General features: G+C 39.0%; 1 protein-coding gene across 1 annotated transcript in view; it reads right to left on the bottom strand.

Moving 5' to 3' along the window:
• COL3A1 (collagen type III alpha 1 chain) overlaps positions 1-16,041 on the bottom strand; it is a 74,349-nt gene extending 58,308 nt beyond the window's left edge. The window contains exon 1 of the mRNA XM_034785096.1: positions 15,832-16,041. Within this exon, the coding sequence (XP_034640987.1) occupies positions 15,832-15,907 (76 nt within the window). The 5' untranslated portion in view covers positions 15,908-16,041. The remainder of the gene's footprint in view (positions 1-15,831) is intronic.
• Between the last annotated feature and the right edge of the window lie 11,175 nt (positions 16,042-27,216).

Here is a 27,216-nt window from a genome sequence, read left to right as displayed (position 1 = left end):
GGGGATTTAGGAGTACAAGACCCTTTGACTTTCAATGGGACATTTGCTCCTAAATTCCTTGGACCTGATCCAAACCCCACTGAAGTCAAGGAGTGTCTTTCCAATGACTTCAACGGACTTTGGGTCAGGGCCCTCAGATGCTTTTGAAATCTCCCCTTAAGTGTTTGTAATCTTTGCTTTCTTATTTCTCATCTATTTTGGGACACTAACCCTAAATCTAATCTACACACTATTTAAAGTAGCTAATTCTAACAGTGCTTTAATAATTCTTTTTAAATGCTCTATTTATTAGGTATTTCCTCAGTGTAAAACAATGTGGATTGAAAATGTGGATAAAGTAGAAAGGAAAGAAGTTGTTTAATATAGAGGGAAGATTTTGTAGTTCCTCTTTGTTCTGGAATAGATTTATGGGAACATTAACAAGTTTTACCATCCCAGCTTTTGAAACAGCATTCCTTTCCACTTACTGAACAGAAAAGCAGAATGCCAAAATGCCTACCTTGTAGCAAATGGTATGGACTCTCTGACTGTTATGATGAGGATGTTTATAAGAAAAGCAAACATGATCATTCCATACTAAGATCAGTAATGGAAACAAATGAGCTCTCATAATGAACTCATTGGCTTGCTGGGCCAAAAATTTGAGCTGTTCTGAACTTCATGCAATTGGATAAGTGCTAAGTACAGGAGAAGTTTGAAACACTTTCTGCTTCATAGGACTTATAACTAGAGATGGAGAAATAAGCAGAGAAATATTTTAACTAGATGGGATTTTTTTTTTAAAAAGAACTACAGACATTGTCTCAACTTTAATTGCCCTCAACTGGTCATTTTCTATAACTAATTTAATCCATTTTGAAAAGCCATGTTTCTCCCAAGTATACAAGTGGACATGCTATAACAGTTGCAGTGGGGATGTACTTCATAGAGGGGAATTGTTTAAAGCATAGGGTTGGGAGTTATAGATTTTGCCACAAACTGTCCGTGTGACCTTGGGCAATTCATTTAGGCTGGGATTTTTGAAGGGGCTAAGAGGTTAGCATGTCTTTGAACTCTGTAGGATGTGTAATACATAGATACACATTAACATTTGCAATAGTAACGATAGGCCTTCTGACAGTTCACGTATAAGAGTTCACTGAAATCAGTTTTTGTTGGGAGAAGAATAAAGAATTGAGGGCCTAATCCTATACAAGTAAGTCCAAGCACACTGCATACATTGGCTATGCAGTCCTAAGGGGAGTTATCCCGGTAGGGAAGAGTAAGAAGGAGATCTGCAAACCATCTATAGACAGGAGACAGCACATATCCCTGGCCACGTCACTGTGCGTAGAAGTTATGTGGGAGTTACCCTGCAAAACACTGTTCCAGCACAAAGAAATAGGTGAAACAGATGGTTGGGATTGGAAAAGGGGGAAAATATGGATGGTTTCTTGCCAGCTTTTTCCCTCTTCCCCCCTCCCTGCTGGCCAAGGAAGATTCTTCCTACCAGAGAGGTCCAGGATTAGGCCATTTTCAAGCCATTTAGATAGTGAAGCGCTAGGAATTGCACACATACTTAATTAGAGGAGCAATTTCTGAGAATGCAAAAGAGATGCTGTTTTCAGAAAACTGATATAAATAGTATTTTTCCATTGTTTTTCATATTGTACCAGTTACTCATTAATTTAGGATCAGACTGTTCCATCCTCACACACACTGAGCAGTGTCTTAATTCTGTAAGTGGTCCCATCGGCTTCAATTGACGTTTTCACAGAGTAAGGTACAACTTAATATGAGTAAGTGTGGCAGAAGCTGGTCCTAAATTAATGATTAGCTGGTATAGTACATGGGGGGAAAACCCAACCCTCCAATATATAAAGTTGCTATTTATAAGCAATTCTATCATCTATTAATTGTGATCCTACAAGCATGTAGCCTGAAGGAGGATTGCAACCCTACAACTGGTATTTCTCTTCCCTTTCTCTCAGCTAGTAAGGATAATTATATCAAGAAGACATCTGCTTGATGACTAAAGAGTCCATCTGTGCCTGCCCATTATTCCACCCTAAAGGAATAATATTCTTTTTTACAACACAGTCATGATTTCCAGAGCAATAAGTTCTGATGTCATCGTTAGTTCAGCTTACTAGTGAACATTATTAGTTGATTTAGGTCCAGGTTATCCTCATGCGAGAGGACACCACAGACAAGGAAAATCAATGAGGTTCATCTTGTGGTCTTTCCTTAGAGAATCCCATTGGAACAGGAGGGAGGGGGTGGAAAAGGGGTAGGAATGGGCAAATTTCTCGAAGCACGCAGTTGTCTTGAGATCCATGGGCGGGGGGAGAGTATCTTAGGACACCCACACAAAGCCTTGACAATTGGATGGAGGGCCAGTGCATTCCTGTTACTTTCTGGACTTTTCCAAAATGGTTCTATTTAGACCTGTGATGATGGATCCCCTGCCAGCTGCTGTCCTAGATCCTCACACCACAACAGAGGTGCACAGTGGGGAGGGGGGTAGTACAAAATAGTGCTAATACTGCTGCTATGCCCTCATGAGTTTGAGACGGGACCTTACCTCAGTGAGAAGATTCATAAAGCACCCCACTTCCATGACAATGCACAGTGGCGACCAAAGGACATCTATTTGATCAGTGGAAAGAATTGCATATCATGCTATCGTTACTATTTTCTTTCTCTACTATGAGTTTCCAGGTGCTGTGATATGCCTTTTGTTTGTTAGAAACTCAGATTATTGGCACTTTCATTACCTTTTTCAGTTGTGTTTGGATTAAGAATAGTAAATCTTGTTCTTTGTGTTAAGTAGACTAATGATATCATTTGTCTCAGTGATAATGTGGTTTAAAACAATTGTGTCTACGTCACAGTATTTAATCTAGCCTTTTTTGGGGATCCAGTCATTATTGCATTTTAACATTCATAGGTGATGTTCTTAATAAAATATCTGATGCTCATTCAGCTATGCATGCAAAACAAGAATCATTCTGAAATAAGGACTATATTCTGCCTGTGATTTTTACACAACAGTCTCACTGGTTTCAATTGGTGTTCAACACTTGAAATGAACTCATTGCAAAATTTTCCACTCATTTCTGAACTGATAATGAGGTAAGCACAAAGAAATGATCACACTGTGCCTTCATTCATAAAGTGAACATTTCAAACAATAAAATTTACCGTATATACTCGTTCATTAGCCCGTTCGTTTATAAGCTTACCCCCCAAGATGGTTAGGTAAAAATAGCAAAAACTGTATGACCCTTTCATAAGCCGACCCTATATTTCAGGGGTTGGCAAACTTTGGCTCCCGGCCTGTCAGGGTAAGCCACTGGTGGGTCAGGACGTTTTGTTTACTTGGAGCGTCTGCAGGCACGGAGCCCCTGAGCTCCCTGTGGCTGCCGTTCGCCATTCCCAGCCAACGGGAGCTGCAGGGAGGCGCACCACTTCCCACAGCTCCCATTGGCTGGGAACGGCAAACCGCGGCCACAGGGAGCTGAGGAACTCCATGCCTGCAGACGCTCCAGGTAAACAAAATGACAATGTATTAGATATTCAATTCAATGATTCCATAAAGTCTAAAATCACCTAAATTTGGTGTAGACCCATTTATAAGTCGACACCCGCTCTTTGATGCGTCACTTTTTTACCAAAAATATTCGGCTTATGAATAAGTATATACCGTATTTAATAAAAAGCTACTGATTTTGATATAGGCTAAATACAGCAAACCATTTTTTTTACTAAGTTGCTCACAGAATTATGTTATTCATTCTTCTGAATTCCCTATGCCATTCTAATGAAAGGAATTAATGAATACAAGGATTGGTTGGGTGTTATGCTAAGCTATGCTAATGACTATCCCTGCACATCATTAAGAGCTAAATAGTGACTCTTCTGAGGCACAGCTGTAACTGGGGAGAAGGTGTAGAATGTGTGCTGGAGGAGCTGAATGAGAATCTTGCAGAATTTTCCTCCTTAGGGCCCTGTGTGAATGGATTTAAGACAGAGGCTAATATTAATATTCTTGTCTTTACAGCAGAAATGGGCCAGATTACAGACAGGCACTACAAATATCCCCTAATTTATTATGTTTTGCTATAATCCCTAAACTGATCATCATTCATCCACGGATAGCTGTGAATATAGGGCCTGATCCAAAGCTCATGATAGCCAAGATAAGTCTTTGAAGTCATCAGACCAGATCCCCAGGGACTGATCCTGGACAGTCCTGAGTGCCCTGAACTCCTTTTTACTTCAGTGGAAATTGAGGGCCCTCAGAACCATGGAGATCAAGTCCTTAAATAAGAGTTATTGATTGCATGAGAAAAAGAAGCACAGTGGATAAGAGTGATATTCTACTTCCATATGCTGAATTTCTTATGTGATTTTGTCACATGATCCTGTGTGACCTTTCGTGTCAGTGACTTTAAGAAGCAGGCTGAAGCCACTTGATTTTCAGTCATACAATCATGGCATTGGAACAGATTCTCAATGCTTGGCCTGCGTTCTAAACCAAACTGAAACAGACACAAGCTCAAAGCCCTGATGTGACTGAAACTGAGTTTATGGATCAGCTTTTGGCCTAACATATAGTTAGCCCTGGTACTAGATAAAAACAAAAATATGCTAATTGTAATGATGAACTTGTTGTAGGCTGGGGAATAAATAGGGTGTTTTTTAGGGGGGGGAGGGGGGAGAGAGGAGGGAGATGGAGAAGGAGGAAACATCAAAATATACCAAGCTTCTTTTCACCCTCCTACCCTAAAGATCATTTTAGAGTCCCTCTGATAATACACATATACAGATTTGAAATTAATTGTTGGCCAAATCCTGAAGACTTGAATAGAAGTTTTGTGGAAGTGAGGACTACAAGAATTGACCTACCCATACCAGTTTCCAAAATCCATTCTTTTTTATACCATCCCAGTTGCATATCCTCTCTATGCACTGAACTTTAAAGTTAATGAAAGTTAACATTCAGAGTCCCTAACAAAACAGGTCCTAAAAGAATACTCAGTTTTACCCCTTAGTATGTATTAGGCTGGTAGAAAGTCTGTCTATGGATGAACAATAGGCAGGTGCACATAATAACTAAGAATAATTAAACTTGATCAGATTATTTCAGAAGCTCCCTCTGCCAAAAATTCAAAACCACCTGTTCTTGGGCACTTCAAAAAGCTCTGGGAACCTTAAAAGTTACCATGTACCTCTGTACCTAGGGACCACAAATGGATAGGCCATAATACTGCAAGGAAATCTGTTCTTGTGATTTCTTACCTGTCTACAAGCAGGAAGTACTGGAAAGATTTTAAAACAGGCCTTTCTTCTTGGGAGTTGGGGAGAGAGGCCTCAGCTCCCACTGAGTTCAAGGTGCACTAAGAAGCTAGAAGGACAGGGCCCAATGATTACACTTTAAAAGCTTAAACCTGAACTTGTGAAACAGAACAAATATTATTTCCGATTTTTTGTTGATTAGCTTTGCTGGTCATAATTGAGCAATTTCTATCAGGTAATTAAAATCCAAAATGAAGCATGGAAAATTATGTTTTCTAACCAAATGAGAGGGCTAAATATTTTATTTAGTGTCTGTTTCTAAGATCTGCCTGGAAGAACCTAGCTTGGTTCAATGCTTTTCTCAAGAGATGTCAGCAGATGGGAAATGTTCCAGTGCTATGCAGTACATATGGTAACACAATTTACATTTTCAGATACAATGGGCAAATTCAGTCCTAGTGTAACTCCGCTGACTTCGGTGAAGTATATCAGAGATGAATAACGCAGCAGGGGTCTGCACTAACATAACTCCCTGTGCAATTTCATTGAATTCAATGAATTGGCACGGGTCGTCAATCAGTGGAGAATTTGGCCCTTGTACTTTATATTCAAATGACGTATTAAAAAGAGATCTAGCACACCGTCCATAGAAAGGAATCATATCCATGACTGCAAATAAATTACAAGTATCTGTAAGGCTTCAGAAATGCAACAGGTCAGTCAACGATGTGATTCTGTACGAAAAGGACAGTGTCATTCTGTCCTCATTCGTAAAACAACTTGTGTTCATTCACCTGCCTCCATACATATTTTGGACTCTTAGTGGATAGGTATGTCAGTGTTTAGAGTTTTCCTTTGAATCTCTTCTAGTCAAGATTAAATAGCTAGCTGTAAAACTCTGTTTTGGTTATACTATAATGTCAAAATTATAAAGTTAACAAAGCAAACCATTGTGGCTGGTTTATTACAGTTGGCAAAGGCATTTCCAATTTTTGGACCATCTGTTAACTATAAATTTGCTACATTGTTTTTCAGCCTCTGGCTTCAAGTATTTCAAATCCTTTTTCTTAACTAATACCTGTCCTAACACTAGTAAGAGAGTACAGTGCAGAAAGCCTGGTATTGCTAGTGAGTTCTGGTGTCTAAAGTGGGCATAAACATTGTTGCTGACCTCAATCCCCCTACAGTTAAGGATGTTAGAAAAAAGTGAATTCAAGGGCTGGGACTGTGAAAACTGGAAAAGTGAAAACGTTGCATAGAAACAAGCCTATGGCAACGTTGTTTTCTTCAGTCAATCTAACCTGAAAAGATGCAGCTGGATTTAAATTTCTCTGTATAGATTATTTGATTCTTACTAAGAAGAGGGATATTATACAGAGGACCACCCTGGCAGCATCCTAAAGGAGTGTAGGGTGAGATTACTGTCCATAGATTTTACAAACATCTGATCTGATTTTCAATTACTGTGCTCAAAGAACTGTAATTCCCACTACAATAGCCTTCTTGTTTCCTTTCAGGTGAACATCCTTCCATGAAACAACTGGCATACAATCACGGTGAGTCTGTACAGAACCAAGCAGGATGTCCGAACATAGATTGATGGACAAATAGTCAAAAAGAACCTCTCACTACCATCAGAGTGATTTTGAAAGAGCACAATTGCTGTGTTCACATGCACATAGTTCAAGGAAAACACGGGCAGTGTAGTTCATTGTTTCTTTGATGTTCACTTTAATAGCTACACTGAACTGCAAAGTAACAATGAAGCATCCCTCCTATATTTTTCAATAACTGTGTGCAAGTGAACAATTGTTTCTGTTATGTTCGTTTGAAAGAAGAGCTGCAATTTTGTTCACACATCTCTGTCAAAGAGAAAACACCAGGAAGAAAAAAAATAGATGATGAGTCACAAGAGAGGGCCCGATAATTCACCCACTGGTCAACGAGACTTTGACTTCAGTGGGAGCAAGTTATGGCCCAGAGTGGAAGGCAAAACCAATGTTGCTAGGAGCTCCAATAGTGCATTACCATGGAATGTAGCTTCCAGCCACAACTCAGTCCTTAATATCTACTAATGAAAATAGGCGTCCATTCTCCCCTGTGATACCATGTTGCACTGGACTGCTGGAAGATACGGGACCTAAAGCTGGCATAGGTGGCCATGGAAATATCACTCCAAGGAAGAGGGAATCCTCAGACAACACAGAAGCAGAGTAGTAGCATCTACCACATCTACAACATCCTCCAGCTGCTGATGTAATGGACATTGATGGGGAAAGGCAACAGTGCGGGGGCTGCCTCCAGACTGGTGATCTCCAGCTGCAGAATTGGTCTCTTGGGAGTGTTGGCAGTTGGATGCACACAGCCAACTCAGGCCTTAAAGCTACATTTGCATTCCACTTTGCAGGTTGTGCTGTGTGCCCCTTTGGCCATAATGAAGGATCTAAGCCACAGTGTACACTTGCCTTCAAAGTAGGAGGCTGCATTCTACCTTAAAATAAACATAATCACTTTAAAGTAATAGTCTTAGGTTGTTTAATGCCTTTTGTGTGATTCAGTTCCCTGGCAAATATCTCTTCACAGAGCATTTGTGTGAAACAAAGTAAGTAAAAAGTGCCTGTATTATTACAGTGCATGTCATTTTCAGTCTCATTCTTATATTTCATTTATAAAACTACAGCACTTGAGAAAAATCATGGAAAATGGAAGTGGTTTCTTAGCTAATCTGAAAAGAATCTCCTCTGATGTATTTTCACTAAACACAGCCAGAAGTCCCAGTGTCTGAAGTTTACCCTAACTAAACTTAACAAACGATTGTTGTTTGACTGGTTATATCATGTTTTCCATTGTCATTTTGACATGAAACAGGCAAAGTTTCCAGCTCTGGAAACTTAGAGTCAGCAGGATTAGTACTGAAATAAAAAAAAGGAGTGAATTTTGTTTTAAGTGAGAAGAGTTATGAAGTGAAGATAGATGTTCTTATGAAACACTGTGGAAAAATAATCATTGTTCTAAAAGAATATTTGGTCTCATGTACTGTAGCCTAAGGACTGCTCTAACTTATGTTCTTGCTGCAGTCTCCCTTTATGCACCATCCAGCATCCAAGAAAGGCGGACCAAGGGCTCATCTCTGGGAACTCTTTCCATTCCCTTTACAATGTCAATAGCACAAAGGAGACATACACAAAGGAAAATTAACCCCTAAACATTAAAAACATGTCTAAAAACTGGAGTTTCCTTCTACCAAACCAGGCAGCTTCTGATCCTGGACCACATGAAGGGACAGCCAGAAAACTCTGAGGATCCCCCCACAGTGTTTTCAGGGAAACAGAGCCTCATGTGCCTTGCTCCCATCCCCTCTGGTAGCATGGTCCCTGAAGGAGAGGTGTGGTCTGTCATCTTGGGGCTGCTCTGTAGCAGAATACAGAGAGGATACCATGGGTATTAGTGCTGCCTTAAGTAGCGTTAATTCAATTGAGAATTCTGGGTTAAGCATGGAAATCCTGGGTTAAGCATGGAATGGAGTTGTGAAGAGTGTCTGTGGTCCCCTGTTCAACTTCCTCTAACAGTAACCATGCCCACAAAACCCTTCAGAACTCTTGCACAAAGAGCCAACCTAAGTATTTCTCTATAGTTCTGGGAATGGGCACAGTATCAGAGAAATAGCATCTCACCCCACTCCCTAAGAAGGATTTCACATACAGTATGTTAAGTCCCTTTCATTGGTGTCAATGGAAGGGAGTATGCTGACTACTGTATACAAACAAACAATAATTGTGCTTAACCTTAGCGGGTGGGGGAATGGGGCAAATTCTGAAGTCTTTAGAGAATGTTTCATTCTTTATTCTGGCAAAAGACTAACTGGACAATGAAAGTTTTGCTTGAGTAAAATTTGCATAGCTATTCAGTAGACTTCAAGATTTACTCCGTGCACTATATAATTCAACTCCATATTTGATCATCAGGAATGTTTTGTATAGGATATATTATTATTATGACAAATGCCTGGTACGAGGGATAGATCAATGTAGTATTCTTGCAACTATTTTAAGATTAAAATATTGTCAATAAAAATCTTGCTTTAAAAAAAAACAAAAAAACAACTAAGCTAGGTTAACTTAATTATGGTAGCTGCCAAAGATCAAAACTAGAAAGTCCAGAAATTAGTCTTCAACTGCACTTTTAATGTGCTATATAAGAAATAGTAGCTGTCAAAGAGAACATTTTGCCACATAGTATTAAAGTGCTTTTGAATATTACAGAACTAAATATATTTTTCATTTAAATGTTGTATCCATTTAGATGCTTGTCAGATTATAGGTTTACAAACTTTCATAGTGGCTTTGGATAAGCAGGCAGTAGATGATGTTTAGTAATCCTTTCAGCTGGGACCAGGTTCTTGGTTGAAGCCTCAGCCACCTGAAGTATAATAATGTATAATTTATTCAGCCACCACTAGAAGGATAATGCATGGCAATGAAGTTGGGGCCACGGGGAAGCCATGGGGCAAGTTTCAGGCTGAATAACACTGATGTTATTCCAGCTTCTTTAAGGTCCATCTGCAGTTTCTAGGTATCACTGATGACAAATTTTAGTTGCTATGTCACATTGCATTTCCACAACGACCTCAGAATCTAATCTAGTTACCTCAAGTCCCTCAACAGCCATTTGCCATTGAACTTCTTGTCACCTATTTTCTTCTTTTCCTTTGTTTATAGTCTGGAGAAGACCCTTTGTTTCATGATCAAACACAACAAAAAGATAACACTGGAAATGAGATGGCTAATGAACACAGCTATTGATCTAGCTCCAGTACCATAGGTTTTGAAGAGTCATTATTCCAAGCTGATTTTTTTTGGGAGGGGCATGCAATCATTTCAGTGGCTGCTGCAGTTGTTGCTCTTCTCAGGGTCACTGGGTTACTGCTCAGTCATATGACGACATCCAAGAACAACAGTGTTCATGCTGCCTGCCAGCCTGAGAAAACACACCACGCTATCAAATACCACTAGTGGCAGCCCGAGCCTCTGCCTTCCCTCAATAGACAGCTGTTAAACCAAAATGCAGAGTTAGAGATAGAAAGAACTAAATGTCCACAAGCATACGTTAGTAGGTGAAACAGCAATGCTAGTTACAACCTCCATCCCCCTCCAACCGTGATGCATAGCATCCTCTCCAGATTATCAAAACAGATGTGTCCCAAGTTATTTATTCTATTTGTGATTAAATAGTGAGCCATAACAAGCTTTGAACCCATGTTAGCATGCCAGGCACCAGATTGAATAAGATATTCATGTCAGTATGGCACAGAAATAAAAGGATGCTAATTCTTGCTCTTTTTTTCTCCTCCATCCAAAGAACTGTATAAGGCTGGCAACAACTAACATTTGGCAAGAGGTGGTAACATTTGTCTAGTTCAAGACCCAAAACTTCACAACAACTGAAAAAGAACAGAGGAGTGGCTTGTGGTTTGTAACTCTGTGAGGAGGGTGGCTATTATAGCTCTGACTCAAGTATTGAGTCTGTTCACAATAATATTACTGCCGGTGGACAACACCCTTCACCTCTGCTTCCTCCCTTTGTAATAAACAGTGAATGTTTCCAACTCCACTGCCCTTTCAAAAATCAATCTGCTTAGCCTTGGTCTCAACTCAAAAACAAAATATGGAAAATTATGAAAGAAACCAAATGGTTTCACTCCCATAAGGCTAATGTCTGTGTGATCTAAATGGTGTTTATGAAATCTGTCACATTTCTAAAAACATGCAAACTTGGTTGAAGGGCTGGATTCCCCCGACTTTAATTGAGGCTCAGATTTTTCCAAATTAAAGTCACACATCGCTCTTCCAAAACACAGTCTTGCCGGAGAGGCACACATTGCTGAACTTTCATTTCAAACTCTAAGTTTCAACAATTCATTAGTTTAAAATGCGATAGCCAGCAAGTACAGGCTAAAACATCCAGGTGCCAGATGTACACTGCCGCATGTTCTACTTGGCACACTCTGCAGTACAGCAAGGTGCCAGTTTCTTTATCCACACTGTTTTGGGAGCTGGATCAATTTGAGAAAATGCTCAGTAAAGTTATGACATATATTATTAGAAAATGGATCCAAAATAGCATGTTGAGTAGGTAACGGATGAAGAGTGGCCTTTGCAGTATGCTCAGATTGATTGTGTCCCACATGGCTGCATGTTATTGCTGCCTAATAAAGATCACTGGAATAATTTTCTTGCAACTATACCATTATCCTTCCCTTTCACTTGCTCAGCTAAAGAAACCTGCTTCTTACCACCCTTCTTATCTTCCCTTTTTGTTATGTTTTGGTGTTCATCTCCTTCATGTTCACTGAATGATGGATAAGATATACTTGGTACCAACCCAAGTATATTCTATTTGGATTCGAGATTCCTGATCTGTTGTATTTGATAATCAAATAGATCAGTTTATCTACTATAGTATAGTTATCCGTGGCCATGCACTGATGGTACCAGGCATTTCTCAGTCTAACCCTGCTTTTATCTTCACTATGGCAAGCTTGAGGAGATGTCTGGGTTGGCAAAAGCTGCAATAGAAAGACATTGCTGACTGGCTGAAGTGTTTCCGTTCCACCAGCTAATTCAATGGATTAATCTACAATGAATGCACATGTAGCATGCTGGCAAACACTAAAAATGTTGCTATTCTTCTAGAAAACGTACAAATATATTGCTGAACTCATGCCATTTCTTCAATACTGCTCTAACACTTTCCAGTTAAAAAAAAAAGCATAATCTTAAACTGGAGCTATTTTTTAGAAATAATTAAAGACAAACTATTTTTTGCAGATATTTAATCAAACGTAGATGTTCAGAATGAAGAGTTAGTGCAGAAGCAACAACATACTGATTCCTGCAACCTATTTATGATTGCTACATTCCACATTTTAAAAACTGCCACTTGGAATACTGTATTAATATGAAAGATCAAAAATTATTCCCAAAGAAATTTTTAGGAGACGTCCACCTGCTCAAGAAAGAGGTGTGCTGCTTTAGCAGATAGTTGAGGCAGCATTTATACTATAATATAAGCATGAAGTAATATCTAAGCATAGAATTAGCTGCCAAGTATGCAGAGGGTCTGATTCTGCTGACATGCTCCTTTTTCAGCAGTGGAGTTCTGATAATTCCAGTGGAGTTCCTCACAATTTACAGGGTGTAACTAAGAGAACAATCAGGCCCTTGATCTCCAAAATCTCCTTATAATCATTGTGGGTATGGATGATATATTGCTAGCAAAGGCTAGTGGGATAATAGTTTGAAAGCCATCTTAAGGAACTATTCAAGGGAATGACAGCAATCAGCAGTAGCTTACTGTGCAGGGTCTAATAACAGTGAAACAGAATTGTACTCAGTTCTTGGCCCTGATTCTTATAGACACAGAAGCCCCTCTACACCACTCTGGCAGTGTAAAAGAGCCTTCAGATAGGTGTAACCCAATATGGTTGCAGCAGTCTTTCTTAAAACAGGTTTTACTATAGGAACACAGAAAAAAAAAACATTCTCACTCCCTGCTACAACCATGTGTGTTACTTCTGTACTGGTAACAAAGTTTGTGTGATACAGTGAACTTCAGTCACCTATGATACTGATGAATATTTGTGGCTTGAGGCAGGGCTTTTAGGATAGAATAGCTTCTATTATGTTCCATATATTTTAAAATACCTTTAAATGGGTGTATATACATTCTTTCAGAGATGTGTAATTTAAATATTATTTTTATAATTTGACACTTTTCCAGGAACATGTACATACCTCACCAGAAGAATTGTATTCACAGAAATAAGGTTTTAGTCTCAGATTTTTCAACATCAAGAATTTGCTGCACAAATTATTTTTAAAGTTACAGTAACTCTGGGGCAGAGTTGGCCAGAATGCAACACTTCTGTTTCATAATAATATAATAAATAATAACAATAATTTATTATTATTTAAAGGTCAGTAAATGTTACCCGATGTAAGGGTGGCAGAATTGGACCTTGAATAATTAAATAGCTCCCAAACCACTGATTCAATAATGTAACACATGTGAGTATTAAGTATTCATTTCTTGACTGACTCTTCATTTGTTGCAGGTGAAGCAGAACTACCAGCCACTAGATGGCACTTCATTATGAAAGAGGTTTGCCAAGATAGCTTAAACTGATGAAACTTTTAACACAGATCAGAAAATCTAAGTTTTGCCCATCTCAAGCTAAATCATTTTTTTTCACAAGCTAAAGAACTCTAGCTAGATTACCAAGACATTTTATAGCCTGGATTAGTATTAGTAAGTGAATCTTTCATATTCCATAATATCCATAACTTGAGCTGAGCAGAGGTTCAATCTTAGACTGTGTTTAAACTTCCCTTTCCGGTTATTACAGAAAAACTAAGAAACTCATAGCCCAGAGCTACATCTGACTATTATGAACACATTGCATACTCAGCAGCTTCCTTAATATCTTTGCCAAGGCTTGTCTACTGACATGATTTTCCAAGGAAAATTTTATATTGACTTACTTTTGATACAAACCATATAAACATTTTTCTTCAGACAGCAATTCAGCATGTCTGGAAATTCTCTTTTCAGACATGGAAATATTAGCTCTCAAACCCATCAATGCACTGTATATGCATTAACAATATTAATAGTCAACTCTCTGAATTATCTTTGTAATATTCATTTTTTGAGTATGTCCCTTGGGATGCGGGGTGGGAGAAGAAATAGGAGCAATTTCAAAAGAGTGAAAAGATTTTTGAACCTTGTGGAAAAGTACTTTCCAGAGTAAGGACAGTACTCTATATTCTGAGCAAACCAAAAAGAAATATTCAATTTCAGTTGCATTTACAAATTGATTGATTGATGTTTTACCAACTTCATCAAGCTAACCATCTCTCTCTAACCCATATGGAAACGAGCCCAAAAAGGAAATGTTGCCATACCACTTTGAATGTGCCAAGCAAATGAGCCCTTAAGAATACGCCCTCACACTTCTTAGACATAACTGTTTCTTTCTATGTCTAAAATTGACCAATACTAGAACAAATGTGTTTTGCAACACTGTAAAGTCTGGGGACAACCAAAGTGAGGGGAAGGGTCTTGTCAGGGGATGACATGCAGGAGGGTTTTGTTGAAATGGGAGATCAAACTGAGGGTGATTTTCACTGTGGGTGGCTGGTAGCTAAGGATCCCATTATCTACATTGAAAAAACATGTTAATTTATTTTGTTGTTGTAAGCAGAGAAGAGTCCCCACTGCATAAATTTCCTCTGGCTTTGCAATATTCTTTTTATTGACATTTGGAACTCATTTGGGCACTTCTTTGTTACAGATTGTAATACCTGACTTGCTCCTGAAAGAAACATTCATCCTAGGCTCCAATTGTTCCATTGCTCAAACATCCTGTTAGAAATATAGTAAACCCTGATGCACAGGGTGCTTTCTAGCTGTGCTTTCACAGACATGTTGGCCATCAATTTGGCACAGTAATAATTTCTAATAGTTTCCTTTTTCTGACCAGGGCTGGGTGTGGGTATAAAAAGTTTGGCTGCATTTGACTGCTCTGCATTTTATATTAATTTGCTGCCATTTATCAAATTATTTATTTTATTAGCTTCTTTTATGCATGAACATCCCTTTCACATTTAGAAGACAAAAGTATTATTTCACACCTTAAGAGTAAAAAAGATATGAAGCATAATCATGAAAATGTCTAGGGAATAGTACAGATCCCCAAAGCATCAAGTGTTCTTATGGAAACTCATCTGTTAACTATCATAGTTATCGTCACTCTAAGTTGAATGTGAGTGTAGAGTAATTTTTCACTATATTCCAGTGATCTGTTGCATTGCACATCCCCCTTAGAAGATCAGTTAGCTGTTAATTGAACTTCTAAGTTTTTGAAATAGCCTGCAGATGAGTGATAGAAAAGCTTTTAGCAGAGTGAATGCATTCATCCATTTGCTGTGTGTGAAAAATAAAAACTCAACAAGCTGGCAGATATTTCCTTGTGCAGTTTTACAAAAATGGTTTCAGCAACCTTGGTTACAATTTCTAAGGTTTTTTTCTATAGGCTAAAATCTTTAAAGCATATTCCTACAGTGCGAAAGGAGCACTTACTGTATGGCATAGAACAGCAATCTAGCAAACAGCTGGAAACACAGGCTTATTACATGAGACAAATAACTTCCAGACTACATAGAGCTAGCATTCAAAACAAAATCATTAAAAAAAAAAACAACCCAAAACTTTCCAGAGCCTATAATATGAACACCAGAAAGAACAAGAACAACTGCAGCTTAAATAGAGAAAAATGTACACAGGAAAAGCAAAACATTTCTTACATTTAGGAACCTCCTGATTAGTAATCAACATATTCTAGTATTCAGCTAAGAAACATTAGCTATCTATCTCATAATGTTCAGTGAGTGAAGGAAAAGTATCTTGGGGAGATTTGGGAATTTCTTATGTGCTGTTAAGATGAATTGATGAAAATAAAAAATAAACCCATAAGAAGTTTGAATTACTCACCATCTTGTGCCAAAGTAATTGAGGGTTGAAACACGGCAAGAATGAGCCAAGTTACTTTTTGCACAAAGCTCATCATGTCTAAATATTAGGCATGAGACTCTATGTGCAAAAATAAAAATGGGGGGAAAGAAAAATCAATTCAAAATAGCACCATCAATTGTTCCCTGCCCTTTCAGCACCGGGCCCTGCAAAGAACTGAGCCACAGACATTCCTTTGCTTTGGCCTTAAATAGGAAAAAGTTTGGCTTCTTTACTTTCCAGCCCCTTTCTGAAATATGAGAGGGAGACCAGTCCCCTTAACAGTAAAAGAAATGATTCATTTTTTTTTTCTTGGCCTTATAGAAGAAACAGCCAACTAAACTAGATAAAAAGCACATCTGGAGCTTTTGTATACGTATGCTGCACCCACCACACAAGTGTGTACTAGACTATATGATGTATGCATGAGTGTGTATGTGTTTGCACTGCAGGTATGTGATGTGGGAAAGAAGTTACAGTGGCTTTCTATGTGGTAATGCATTTTTCCCGTCAATTAGAACTCAGCCAAGATGTATAGTACTTAATGCTTCAGTAAAGTTCAACCCTGCAACTTCATAATGAAAATAAATAGTAGCTATCTTGCATGATGGGAGACCACAGAAAATGAAGGAGTCCCGGAAGTTAAAGAAAGTGCACTTTTCATCCTCAGGAGTACAAGTCATACTAAATGAAAGTGAGGCCCTGAATGCTAGCAGCTGAATTTCAGTGCTGTTATAGTGCCGTCCTGCCATCTTCTCATCATGGTTGTAGTTTTGTACTGATCTCGAGAGTAACAAAACATGGAACATTTTGTGAGAAAAACAATGTATTCCAAAAATGGGAACTGACCTAAGACTAAAACCTTTCAATGAATTCACCCTAATTTTAGTACACAAAAGGAATGCAGAACAGTCACCTTTTGCTCAGTACGCCTGCCCTTCAATGCTGTAGCTTCATCTCAGAAAAAATTCTGAGTCTCTTGCATGTTTCCTTGTAATTCAAATTCCTTCTTGTTCCACATAACATAGGGCTTTATTGAGAATCAAAGGTTTGAGCATTGATTAAAACAATGGTCTGAACCGAATTAATTTCCTTCTTTGATAGAGTTAGTGGCCTGGTGGATAGAGGAGAAGTAGTTGGCATAATATATCTTGATTTTAGTAAGGCTTTTGATACAGTCCCACGTGACATTCTCATAAGCAAACTAGGGATATATGGTCTAGATCAGGGGCAAACTATGGCCCTGGCCCGTCAGGGCTTTGGATCCGGCCCGTGGGATTGCCAACCCCGCGCTGCTCCCAGAAGCGACTGACACCACATCCTTGCGACACCTGGGAGGAGTGGGGGGACAGAGGGCACCACGTCCCTGCAGCCCCTGGGGGAGGGGGAGGCAGAGGGCTCCGCGCACTGCCCTCGCCTGCAGGCACCGTCCCCCACAGCTCCCATTGGCTGGGAACGGAGAACCACAGCCAATGGAAGCTTCAGGGGAGGTTCCCGCAGGCGAGGGCAGCACGCGGAGCCCTCTGTTTGTCCCCCTCCCCCAGGGGCCACAGGGATGTGGTGCTGGCTGCTTCCAGGAGTGGCGTGGTAAGTGGTAAGCAGTGCCGGGCTGGAGTCCACACCCCGCACTCCCACCCTGAGCCCCCTCCCGCACTCCACACCCCCTCCTGCACCCCAACCCCCTGCCCTGAGCCCCTTCCTGCACACTGCCCCTCTCCCACACCCCCTCCCACACCCCAACCCCAGCTCTACATTCATGGCCCTGCATGCAATTTCCCTACCCAGATGCGACCCTCGGGCTAAAAAGTTTGCCCATCCCTGGTCTAGATGAAATTGCTATACAGTGGGTGAACAGCTGGTTGAAAGTCTATACTGAAAGAATAGCTACCACTGATTTGCTTGTCAAAAGGAGGGCACATCAAGTAGGGTTCCTCAGGGGTCAGTCCTGAGTCCGGTACTATTCCGTATTTTCATTAATGACTTGGATCATGGAGTGGAGAGTATGCTTATAACATTTGGGCTGACACTAAGCAGAGGGGGAGGGAAGTGCAGGGACAGGACTTTGAAGGAGAGGATTCAAATTCAAGATGACTTTGACAAACTGGAGAATTGGTCTGAAATCAGCAAAATGAAATTCAATAAAGACAAGTGCAAAGTATTACACCTAGGAAAAAAAATCAAATGCACAACTACAAAATGGGGAATAACTGGCTAAGCAGTAGTGCTGCTGAAAAGGATCTGGAGGTTATAGTGTCTCACAAATTGAAGATGAGTCAACGTGATGCAGTTGTGCAAAAGGCTAAAATCATTGTGGGGTGTAAGACATGAGAGGTAACTGGTGCGCTGTACACTGGTGGGGCCTCACTTGGAGTACTGTGTCTAACTCTGGGTGCTGCACTTTAGGAAAGATATGAACAAGTTAGAAAGAATCCAGAGGAAAGCAACAAAAATGATCAAAGGTTTAGAAAACCAGACCTATGAAGAAAGGTTAAAAAAACTAGGCATGTTAAGGCTTGAGAAAAGACAACTCGGGGGGAGGGAGGGGGGACCTGATGACACTCTTCAACGTAGGAGCTGTTATAAAGAAGATGGTGATCAATTGCTCTCCATGTCCATGAAGGAAGGACAAGAAATAATGGGCTTAATCTGCAGCAAAGGAGATTTAGATTAGATATTAGGAAAATCTTTCTAACTATAAGGGTAGTTAAGCTCTGGAATAGGTTTCAAAGGGAGGTTGTGCAATCTCTATCACTGAAGGTTTTGAAGAACAGTTTAAACAGGAGTGATCAGGAGTGGTCTAGGTTTACTTGGTTCTGCCACAGCAGAGGGGCTGGACTTGATGATTTCTGGACGTTCCCATCAAGCCCTACATTTCTATGGTTCTTTAATTTTATGAAATTCATTTCTGCTGGAACTCAATTAATTTAAACAGATGAAGTTGTCCCCATTTTGTGTATGTGGATAGTATGGAATGTATGGACTCATTCACAAACACCGTTTGTTCTTAAGTACTGTTGACATTACAACAACACAACGGGATCATCACTCATATCAGTATGGTATTCGTGTACAGGGTATAGGGTATAGGGTACAGACAGTTAACCTGGGAAAGGGACAAAGCGCTTTTGTGTGTGTGTATAAAAACAATCAAATGGGCCTGATGTTATCACTTAAGCTCATGCACAGTGTTGGGTCATGACTTCCTGAAGCTCCTCATCTGACAACGTCAAATAGGATTATGTAGGTGGAAGCAAGCAATGAAAGTAGTTTGAATTTTTTGATGTAGCTGAGTGGAATCACTTCAACATATTCTGAGGGACAATATGTGATGTTGCACTGAGGAAATTGTTGTACATTAAATACTTATGCAGTGGAGGTAGGTAGATAAGTTTCGAAGGAGTAACTGATTTTTTTGCATGAATCACGTACTCCTAAGTTTTCCTAGTTGTCCATGGTGAATTAAAATGACACTGAATGTACTGTGTTATCATACTGTTTTAGGATTACATTATCAGTTTATAAATTGCATAATAATCATGACCCAAGTTAGGTTATTTCGTTTGTTCATTTAAACTAGCTACAATAGAAGATGCACATCCACCTGTTCCATTGAATTTTCTATGTAATAGCAAAGGGCTCAGATATTTGGTATTATCCGCATGCACATGAGATCCTTTTTTTCCTTTCTAAATTGTATACAGGATCTTCTTAAGAACAACAGCACATTTAAGCGCTGTACTGATTTGCCTGGCTCTTCTTGGGCAAGATATATAAATGTGCTAGATTATGGAAGTGTCTGATCTCCAATAAGGATTCAGATCCCTCCAATGAGTTGGAAACAAGACTTGTAATAGCTATGAGAACAACACAGCTGTGATTAACTTAGGTGAGTGACTGTCAGCCCTCTGCAAATACAGTCAAATACAGTCAGCTATTATTTTTGTCTGTTGGGGAACATGGTGTAACAGAACAAATATAAACTAATCACTATAGTTTTGTATATCTCTTATTCTTTTTAGATATGGCTCTAGATCAGGCTACTAGATTGAACTCTGGGTAAGCTTGGATCCAAATTCAAAGTTCTTGGTTCTGTAAGACTGATGTGAACCAGAACATTGGATCCAGACCATCCTTAGCTTTGGGTGGTTCAGTTCCACATCTGAATTGATGACTCAGATCTATGACTAATGTTATAAATCCTTTTAGTCACTAGGGACTTAATTTTCTATGTTAATTTAATACCCACACATCACAGTAGTAATTTAACTACTAAGTCACAGAAAAACATACATAAAAAGGGTTCAAAAAAGAGCTACAAGAATGCTTACAGATCTGGTAAATATGCCTTAAAATGGAGATTTAAGAAGCTGATTATATTTGGCTGATCAAACAGAAATATAAGAGGCAACTAGATCACGGTCTATAAGGACCTACATAGAGAGACAATATCTAATATTAGAGAGATTTTCTTCAAATAAAGGTTTACTAATCCAATGGCAGGAACTGAAGCTAAAAAAACAAACTAGAATAAGGCACAAATTTTTAACAGTGAAGATTTTTCAAAATTTTATGGTTATTTTACAGCTAAAAAATCAAAATTTCAATTTTTTTTTGACTAGCTGTAAATACATTTACAATACATTACATCCTGTCAACACTGACAGATCAAAATGGCATGGTACTCCCGAAAGAACAAGGCTTATGTGTGAAATTCATCCTGGTACAGAGAGGTACACATGGATCTATGCACAGCTGAAGCCCCATTGAAGACCTATGTTGAAGTTTTCAGTGCATCTTAAATAGTGCATGGAGTCATGTTCAAGCACTCTGCACTGGGGTGAATTTCATATTGACCAAAAAGGGGTAAGGGCAAATTGGGTACAAGCCAAACAATAGGAAACAATATTAATCAAGGTTCAGAGTATGACACTCCCCTGCCCCCCCCCACACATTGGTGAGCAGTTATTCACATGAGTAGCCTCACTGACTTCATCCACTCTTGAGTCCCATCTCAACTAGTCCTCTTGAGTTGGGCGTCAGGTTTTCTTGGAATGATATCCACTTTTTTTTATATAGATGTACCAATACCAGCATTTGGATTTTTTAAATTTATTTTTCTAGGTTTTTAAGTAGAAAAATATCCACTACCACTATCTACCTATGGATATTTCCCATTTACTAAAATAAGACACAGTTTCTGGCTAACACTAAGTTCTGCAGAGTACTGAGATAGAGTGTTGACACTCAACAAATAATAATAATAGTCAGCTGTGCTGTAATGTCCCAGAAGTTTCCAAATAATGGTTGTTCCAAGAACATTTTCATAATTCCAGTGGGAGACCAGCAAAGCAAAGGCATTTGATTTTACATTTGACTTCTTGAGACTGTAGCACCTTAAAGCGTTTTGAGAGACATTTCATCGCTTCTGCAAGTAAGCAGTACATCAGGTAAAACATTTCTCCCTCTCCTTCCCATCTTGCCTTTGAGAAAGCCCTCACTCATGTTAGGTTGTATCCATGACATCTCTATGTGCCATGAGCCTGATCAAATGACCATGAAAGGGAAAAGAGGTCTTTTGACTTCAGTGGCAGTTGGATGAGGCCCTACACATGGGGAAAAACCTTACTTCCAATTTATTGCCATCATCTAGGATAATCAGATAAATTCTAGTCATGCAGTCAAAATGGATTTGAGGATGTAAGGAAAATATTCTGGTCTTCTTTTGACCTGTGCTTCAAGAATGGAGATTCTCTATTTAAACTCACCAGTTCAAAGTTTTGTAGCCACCAAAAAGCCATAGAAATAAAAATAATTATTCCGATTTTTATTTACCATTCCATCGTATACCCCAATATTAATCTTCTTCAGTTTCCCTGATGTTCAAATTATTATTATACAACATATTACAATATAGAGCTCAATGACACACCAACATTTATGTGAATAGTCCAATTGACTTCAATGAATAAGGACTATGTGTTGTAAATAAAGGTCATAGGATTAGGCCAATAGCTGCAAATTCTTCAACATGTTGAGGAAACACCAGAACAATGATTTGTTCTATGAAAAAAAACCCCACATTTTGTCTATGTGCAATTATTTTTTGAATTTGTTTTAATCGATTTGATTAAAAATTACCTAATGTTTCTAAAGTGCTTAAAATGGAAAACACTATATAAGTATTATTTTGGTACATGTATTACAATTTTAGCAATTATGATTCATGCACAGGGTATATTACAAGATTGTTACTATGCAAGCAGTAGTGATGTACTTAAAAAACAGTTGTAGAGAATTAATGTGCTGACCAAAGTTAATCAAATTGTTCAACTCATCTCTCAATTTTCTATTCAACTTATAGCTATTCATTGGGGAAATTTATTTTTGATACGTGTCGTCTTGCTCATAAGAACTCTGTGTTAACGTCCAAATAACCTCAGTGGTTCCCATAACTGAAACTTCATCGTTTGCATAAAATCTAGTGTAGATAAGATTAAATGCAATGTTTCATGAGAGTCATGTTGGGAACTTGCTGTGGTGTCCAACACAGCTGCAACAGCTCTTAAAACAGAGCCAACAGAATGCCTGTACATGGGTGAAGCAAAGAGCACCCACAGAATATTCTCTGCATAACGTTGCAGATACAGACCAAACGACTTCAGTGAACTTTGGGTGTACCTGATGCTGGGGAATTGGAGATCTGTAGGTTGGGTGGGTTTTTTTGGAACATACATGCACTGACAGCGCTAGCCAATGATGAGTCTGGTAATTTGGAACACCAGTCCAAACTGTTTCTGAAGATATTTACAAGGGGATGTTTTTCTCTTTAATTGCGGAGTTGGCTTTGCCTTACAAGATATGCTTTCTATTATTTGATCTCTCTCCTACAAACCAGATGTGTCTGCATATATTTCCATGGAACTGTTTCACAAATCGTATGAAGTGTAATATACTTTCCCCAGTATTAAAAAAAAAGCTTATTAAAGGGATAGGGGAAGGTTTGTGGAATGGTTGCTTCTTGTAAAGGTTTTAGCTCTTTAGATGTTGCGGTGGCTATGTGGGTGTAATTTGACAGAAGGTAAAAGGCGATGGGAAATTGTATGATTCTTAAAAAAGAAGGTTCAGTAAATAATTGGTTGCGTCAGCCCAATTAGTAATGGCCACATGACAGTAAAAAAAAATCCCCCAAAAGCAAACAAAAAAGAACCCCCAAAACACTATTAGGTTTGGCTTCCGAGGGCTGCCTCAGCAGAGCAGACAGAAATTAAATGGGCACAGGGACTAAAGGATTCTATTATCTGTTGGGTTTGTATACTTGCTACCAGTGCTGTCACTCATCTAAGGATATCAGACCTGATCCTAAGAGGCCTAAATAGGAGATTTTAGCCTTCAGAGCTACCAAGCCAACACCTTTCATGATCACTAAATTTACTTAAGAGTAAATTTACTTAAGACTAAAAAGTCATGGGCTGTTAGCTTCAGTGACCTGGGAAAACTCCAATCTGAGTGCCGGTAAATGCAGCATACTATGAATGTCCCCCAAACTTTATTCAATCATTAACATCGTGGTGCATTCAAGAGTGTTTAGTTCTTATTTTTGATTTCTGAGCTCCATCTTGCTCTTTTAGATGCTCTTTATAGGCTGATTTTATTAGGAATAGAGGGCATGCTACTCCTTTCAGAATCAAACCCCGATTACAAAAACACCCCAAATGCATGACTTTCATATGAGTGAATGATAATTCAGTTTCATCCAAAATGTTCAAAATATCAACCACGTTTACTGAAGTATATTGAATTTTAGAAATTCACTTACATTGTGTGAACATATGTCCTGAAACTATTTCCAACCCAATATTTCAATTTTGATTGAAACTGTCACAAAGCAGAGCCTGGAGCAACACTGCTCTCTACTTCTGATATACTTAAACTACAATCCTCCTTTCAGATCACTTATTATATACTCTTTCTATCCACCTTCCGTAGAGCTATACCAGACAAGACCCTTGCCAAGAGACTATAGTAAATTTCTGTTAATTTTAATAGATTTACCAAATGTAAATTTCCAGTCTGTCACATTGTTTTATTTTCCAGCAACAGCAACATAGACTGATTTCTATTGCCCTGAGAAAGTCTCAGGGTGCTGCCATGCATTCTGGTGGCACTGGCTGCACAAACATACTGTAGTTTGTTCCAGCAAAAACAACTACAGAAAATGAAAACAGCATCCACCATATAACCAATGCACGATGAAGGCACAGGAAATAGGATAGAAATTCTCATAGAATATCCTAGTATTGTACTGTATTTCAAGGCTAATGGTTTCTTTTCATTTTAGTGTGCATCCCCATAGCAAAACAAGAAGCAGGGCATGTGCGTATTGTGCAACCCTCCATATACCACTCCTGCAGTGGACCTGATTCTTAATCTGCAATGCTGCTACTCTAAAACCCACAAAACACAATTCAACCACATTAGGCAGGATTTGATTCCAGATGCGGTAGTATCTTCCATTTGGTAGTAGCTCTGCACCACTGAGCTAGCTCATATTTCTTTCCTTACCGTTTTACTTTTCTTAGTGGCTTTGATCTACACTATCTTGTGAACAATCAAACCTTTGTTAAAAGAAGAACTTTTGCTACCTAATTTGAGATCAGTTTATCCCCACAGTTGCATTCTGAAGATACTGTACAAGATAACTTCTAGCTGTATGCCTAACAATTATAACTGGCATGAAAATGAAGAAATATTTAATGAAAAATGTTCCGTTTTTTTATGGAAAAATGTTTTGACAATGTTTTCTTAACAGTTGATATCGCATGTCGTAATAGTTAATATCTCTACTTATTCTTCTCAATACAGAATTCCTGATGCACATGCAACATTCAGAAAATATCTACTTTAATTACTAGATATTCATATTTGAAAATAAGGCCCCTTACAAAATATTACCACAGAGAATATGCTGCTAGGTGTAAAATACCAAAGAATATTGAAAATACAGGGCTAAATTCTGTTCTTGGATGTGCATGGGTAACTTCTGGTGTAGTTACTAAAGAGCATGGTAGCCATGTGCTTTGATACAAAGAGAGAATTTAGCATATTTTGGGCATATATTTATGCCTTTATGTAAAAACAGGCAGAATCCCAGCTTCCCAGCCAGGGAGACTGAATTGACCCTTCAGTAGGGTTATTCCACAAGATAACTCCCCAATGTTGAGATCAGTCGGACTCCAGTGCCCGTCAGGAGGAGGACATGCCACCCTCACCAATATACAATAATGAGCAGAGGATGGAGTCTCCCAGTGCTCTCACCCCTAACACCATACAATATTTATATTTGTTTTAAGATTAGAGACCTGATCTTGGTCTCTTTCTCCCCCTGGTGGAGAAATTATGTTGTTTACTGCAACCTTAGGTCTAGAGTTACCTCTAGGGTCCTAATGGGGAAGGCTAAAGTACCTGGATTGCAAAGGGATTCCAAGAGGATGGGGAATTCTCTGATTTGCAGAACCTCATTCCTCCACAATCTGAGCAGCTCCACACATTGTCATAGAATAGGTGCAGATCCACATCCACCTCCACTTGCTCTGGCTGATCCTTTCCCCCAAGATCTATCAGGACAGAGTGCAGCTGTCTGGAACTTATACAGCTCACAGGAACACACAGACGGGGCTGAAGATTTGACCACTGTTATGAGATATCTTGGGCTTTCAGTTTGTTCCCATTCCCAGAGCTTTCAGTGCTGTTTTAGATTTAGAAATTGCACTTCCTAATTATGAAAGTCAGAAGGGCAGTATTGTTATTTTAGTGGACTGTATTTTTCCAACGAGCCGATAAGATTTTGTGTCCTTTGTCACAGTGAATAAACCTACTTCGTGGTGTTATTTTTCCAGCCCTCTCCACTTCATCCTTCACTGTGAGAATTCAAAGAGACAGAGTATTACATGGCATCCCAAGATCTCAAAATGCTTTACAAAGGGGGCAAGTATCATCATTTACATTTCATAGACAGGGAAACTGAAATAGAGAAGTGAAAATATTTGCTAAGAACACAGCAAAGCTGTAAATAGAATCCAGATCTTCCGATTACTAGTCCAGTGCCATAGCCACTGGATCACACTGCCTATTGATAAATAACTGGGGAAGGCACAGGGACAGCCAATCTGGTCTTCACCATTGAACTGACTGTGTGATAATGCTTAATCAGCTAGATTTATGTTTAGATCAGAAAAGTAACTAATCCTAACATGATCCTATTTGACTCCAAATACCTTTGGAACTGCACGTTCACGCCTACAAGAAGTGAAATAATATACACTTTTGAGATGCTAAACTGCTGATCCATTAGTATTCTGCCATCCTCCAAACAATGGGGGTCACCAGATATATCTTCTGCTTTTGTGACTGAACTTCCAAAAACAAGAGTAGAATTTATCTGAAAATCTAAGGATTTGGCACAAATTATTTGTATTCTATCATGAAAAACAGGATAACCCAGAGCAAAGTTTTTGAGCATAAGTTTATTCCACGCCCTTGTTGGAACAGCTACCACTCCTGAGTATTTGCATATGCATAGTCCATAAAGAGTTGTCTGAGTTGGCTTTTGTTAACAGTTGTTCAACTAAATCAGATACTAAAGTGCAAAATCTAGCAGATATAAGTGAATGGATTTCACTGGATTGATAGAAAGTTACATGCCAGATATAATCTCTCCCTAAATTTCTGCATATTAAATGTTTGCCTTTTGTATTTTCAGATTGGTGGGCAGAGCCAAATAAATGCAATTTTCATTGACCTGATTTGGCCAATGTGTGTAAAAGAGCACAAGTGAATAGTTTATAACAGGGTGGTATTTATATGTGGATGACATTCAGCGGTGACATATTTAGGAAATGTTTGGTTTTTAGAAGGAGAGGTTACTTACCTTACAGTAACTTGAGTTCTTTGAGATATTTTGCCCCTCTAGGTGCTCCATTATAGAATGCATGCATGCCCATGTGCTCTCAACTGGAGAATGCAAAGCAGTATCTGTGGGACTGTTCTTGTGCAGAACAGCACCTCATGCCTCCAAACAAGGGCAAATAAGGAGGCACAGATCCACCACTACCAAAGAAAGCTCCTTCTCAACCGTAAAGTCGAGCCCATACAATTCAGGGGAAGGAGGCAGGAAGTGGAGCATCCACAAGGACAAAGCATCTCAAAGAACTCAAGTTGCTGTAAGGTAAGTAACTGCTCTTTAAGGACTGGGAATGGCTGAGCTATTACAAACATTGATTCTATCTCCCCTTGTAAGTATGCTCACACTACTTATCAAACTGTCTGTACTGGGCTATCTTGATTATCACTTCAAAAGTTTTTTTTCTC

This window comes from Trachemys scripta, chromosome 11 (assembly GCF_013100865.1).
Source record: "Trachemys scripta elegans isolate TJP31775 chromosome 11, CAS_Tse_1.0, whole genome shotgun sequence".
Lineage (NCBI taxonomy): Eukaryota > Metazoa > Chordata > Testudines > Emydidae > Trachemys > Trachemys scripta.
The sequence above is the reverse complement of the archived record's forward strand: the minus strand, read 5'-3'. Positions and strand labels throughout refer to the sequence as shown.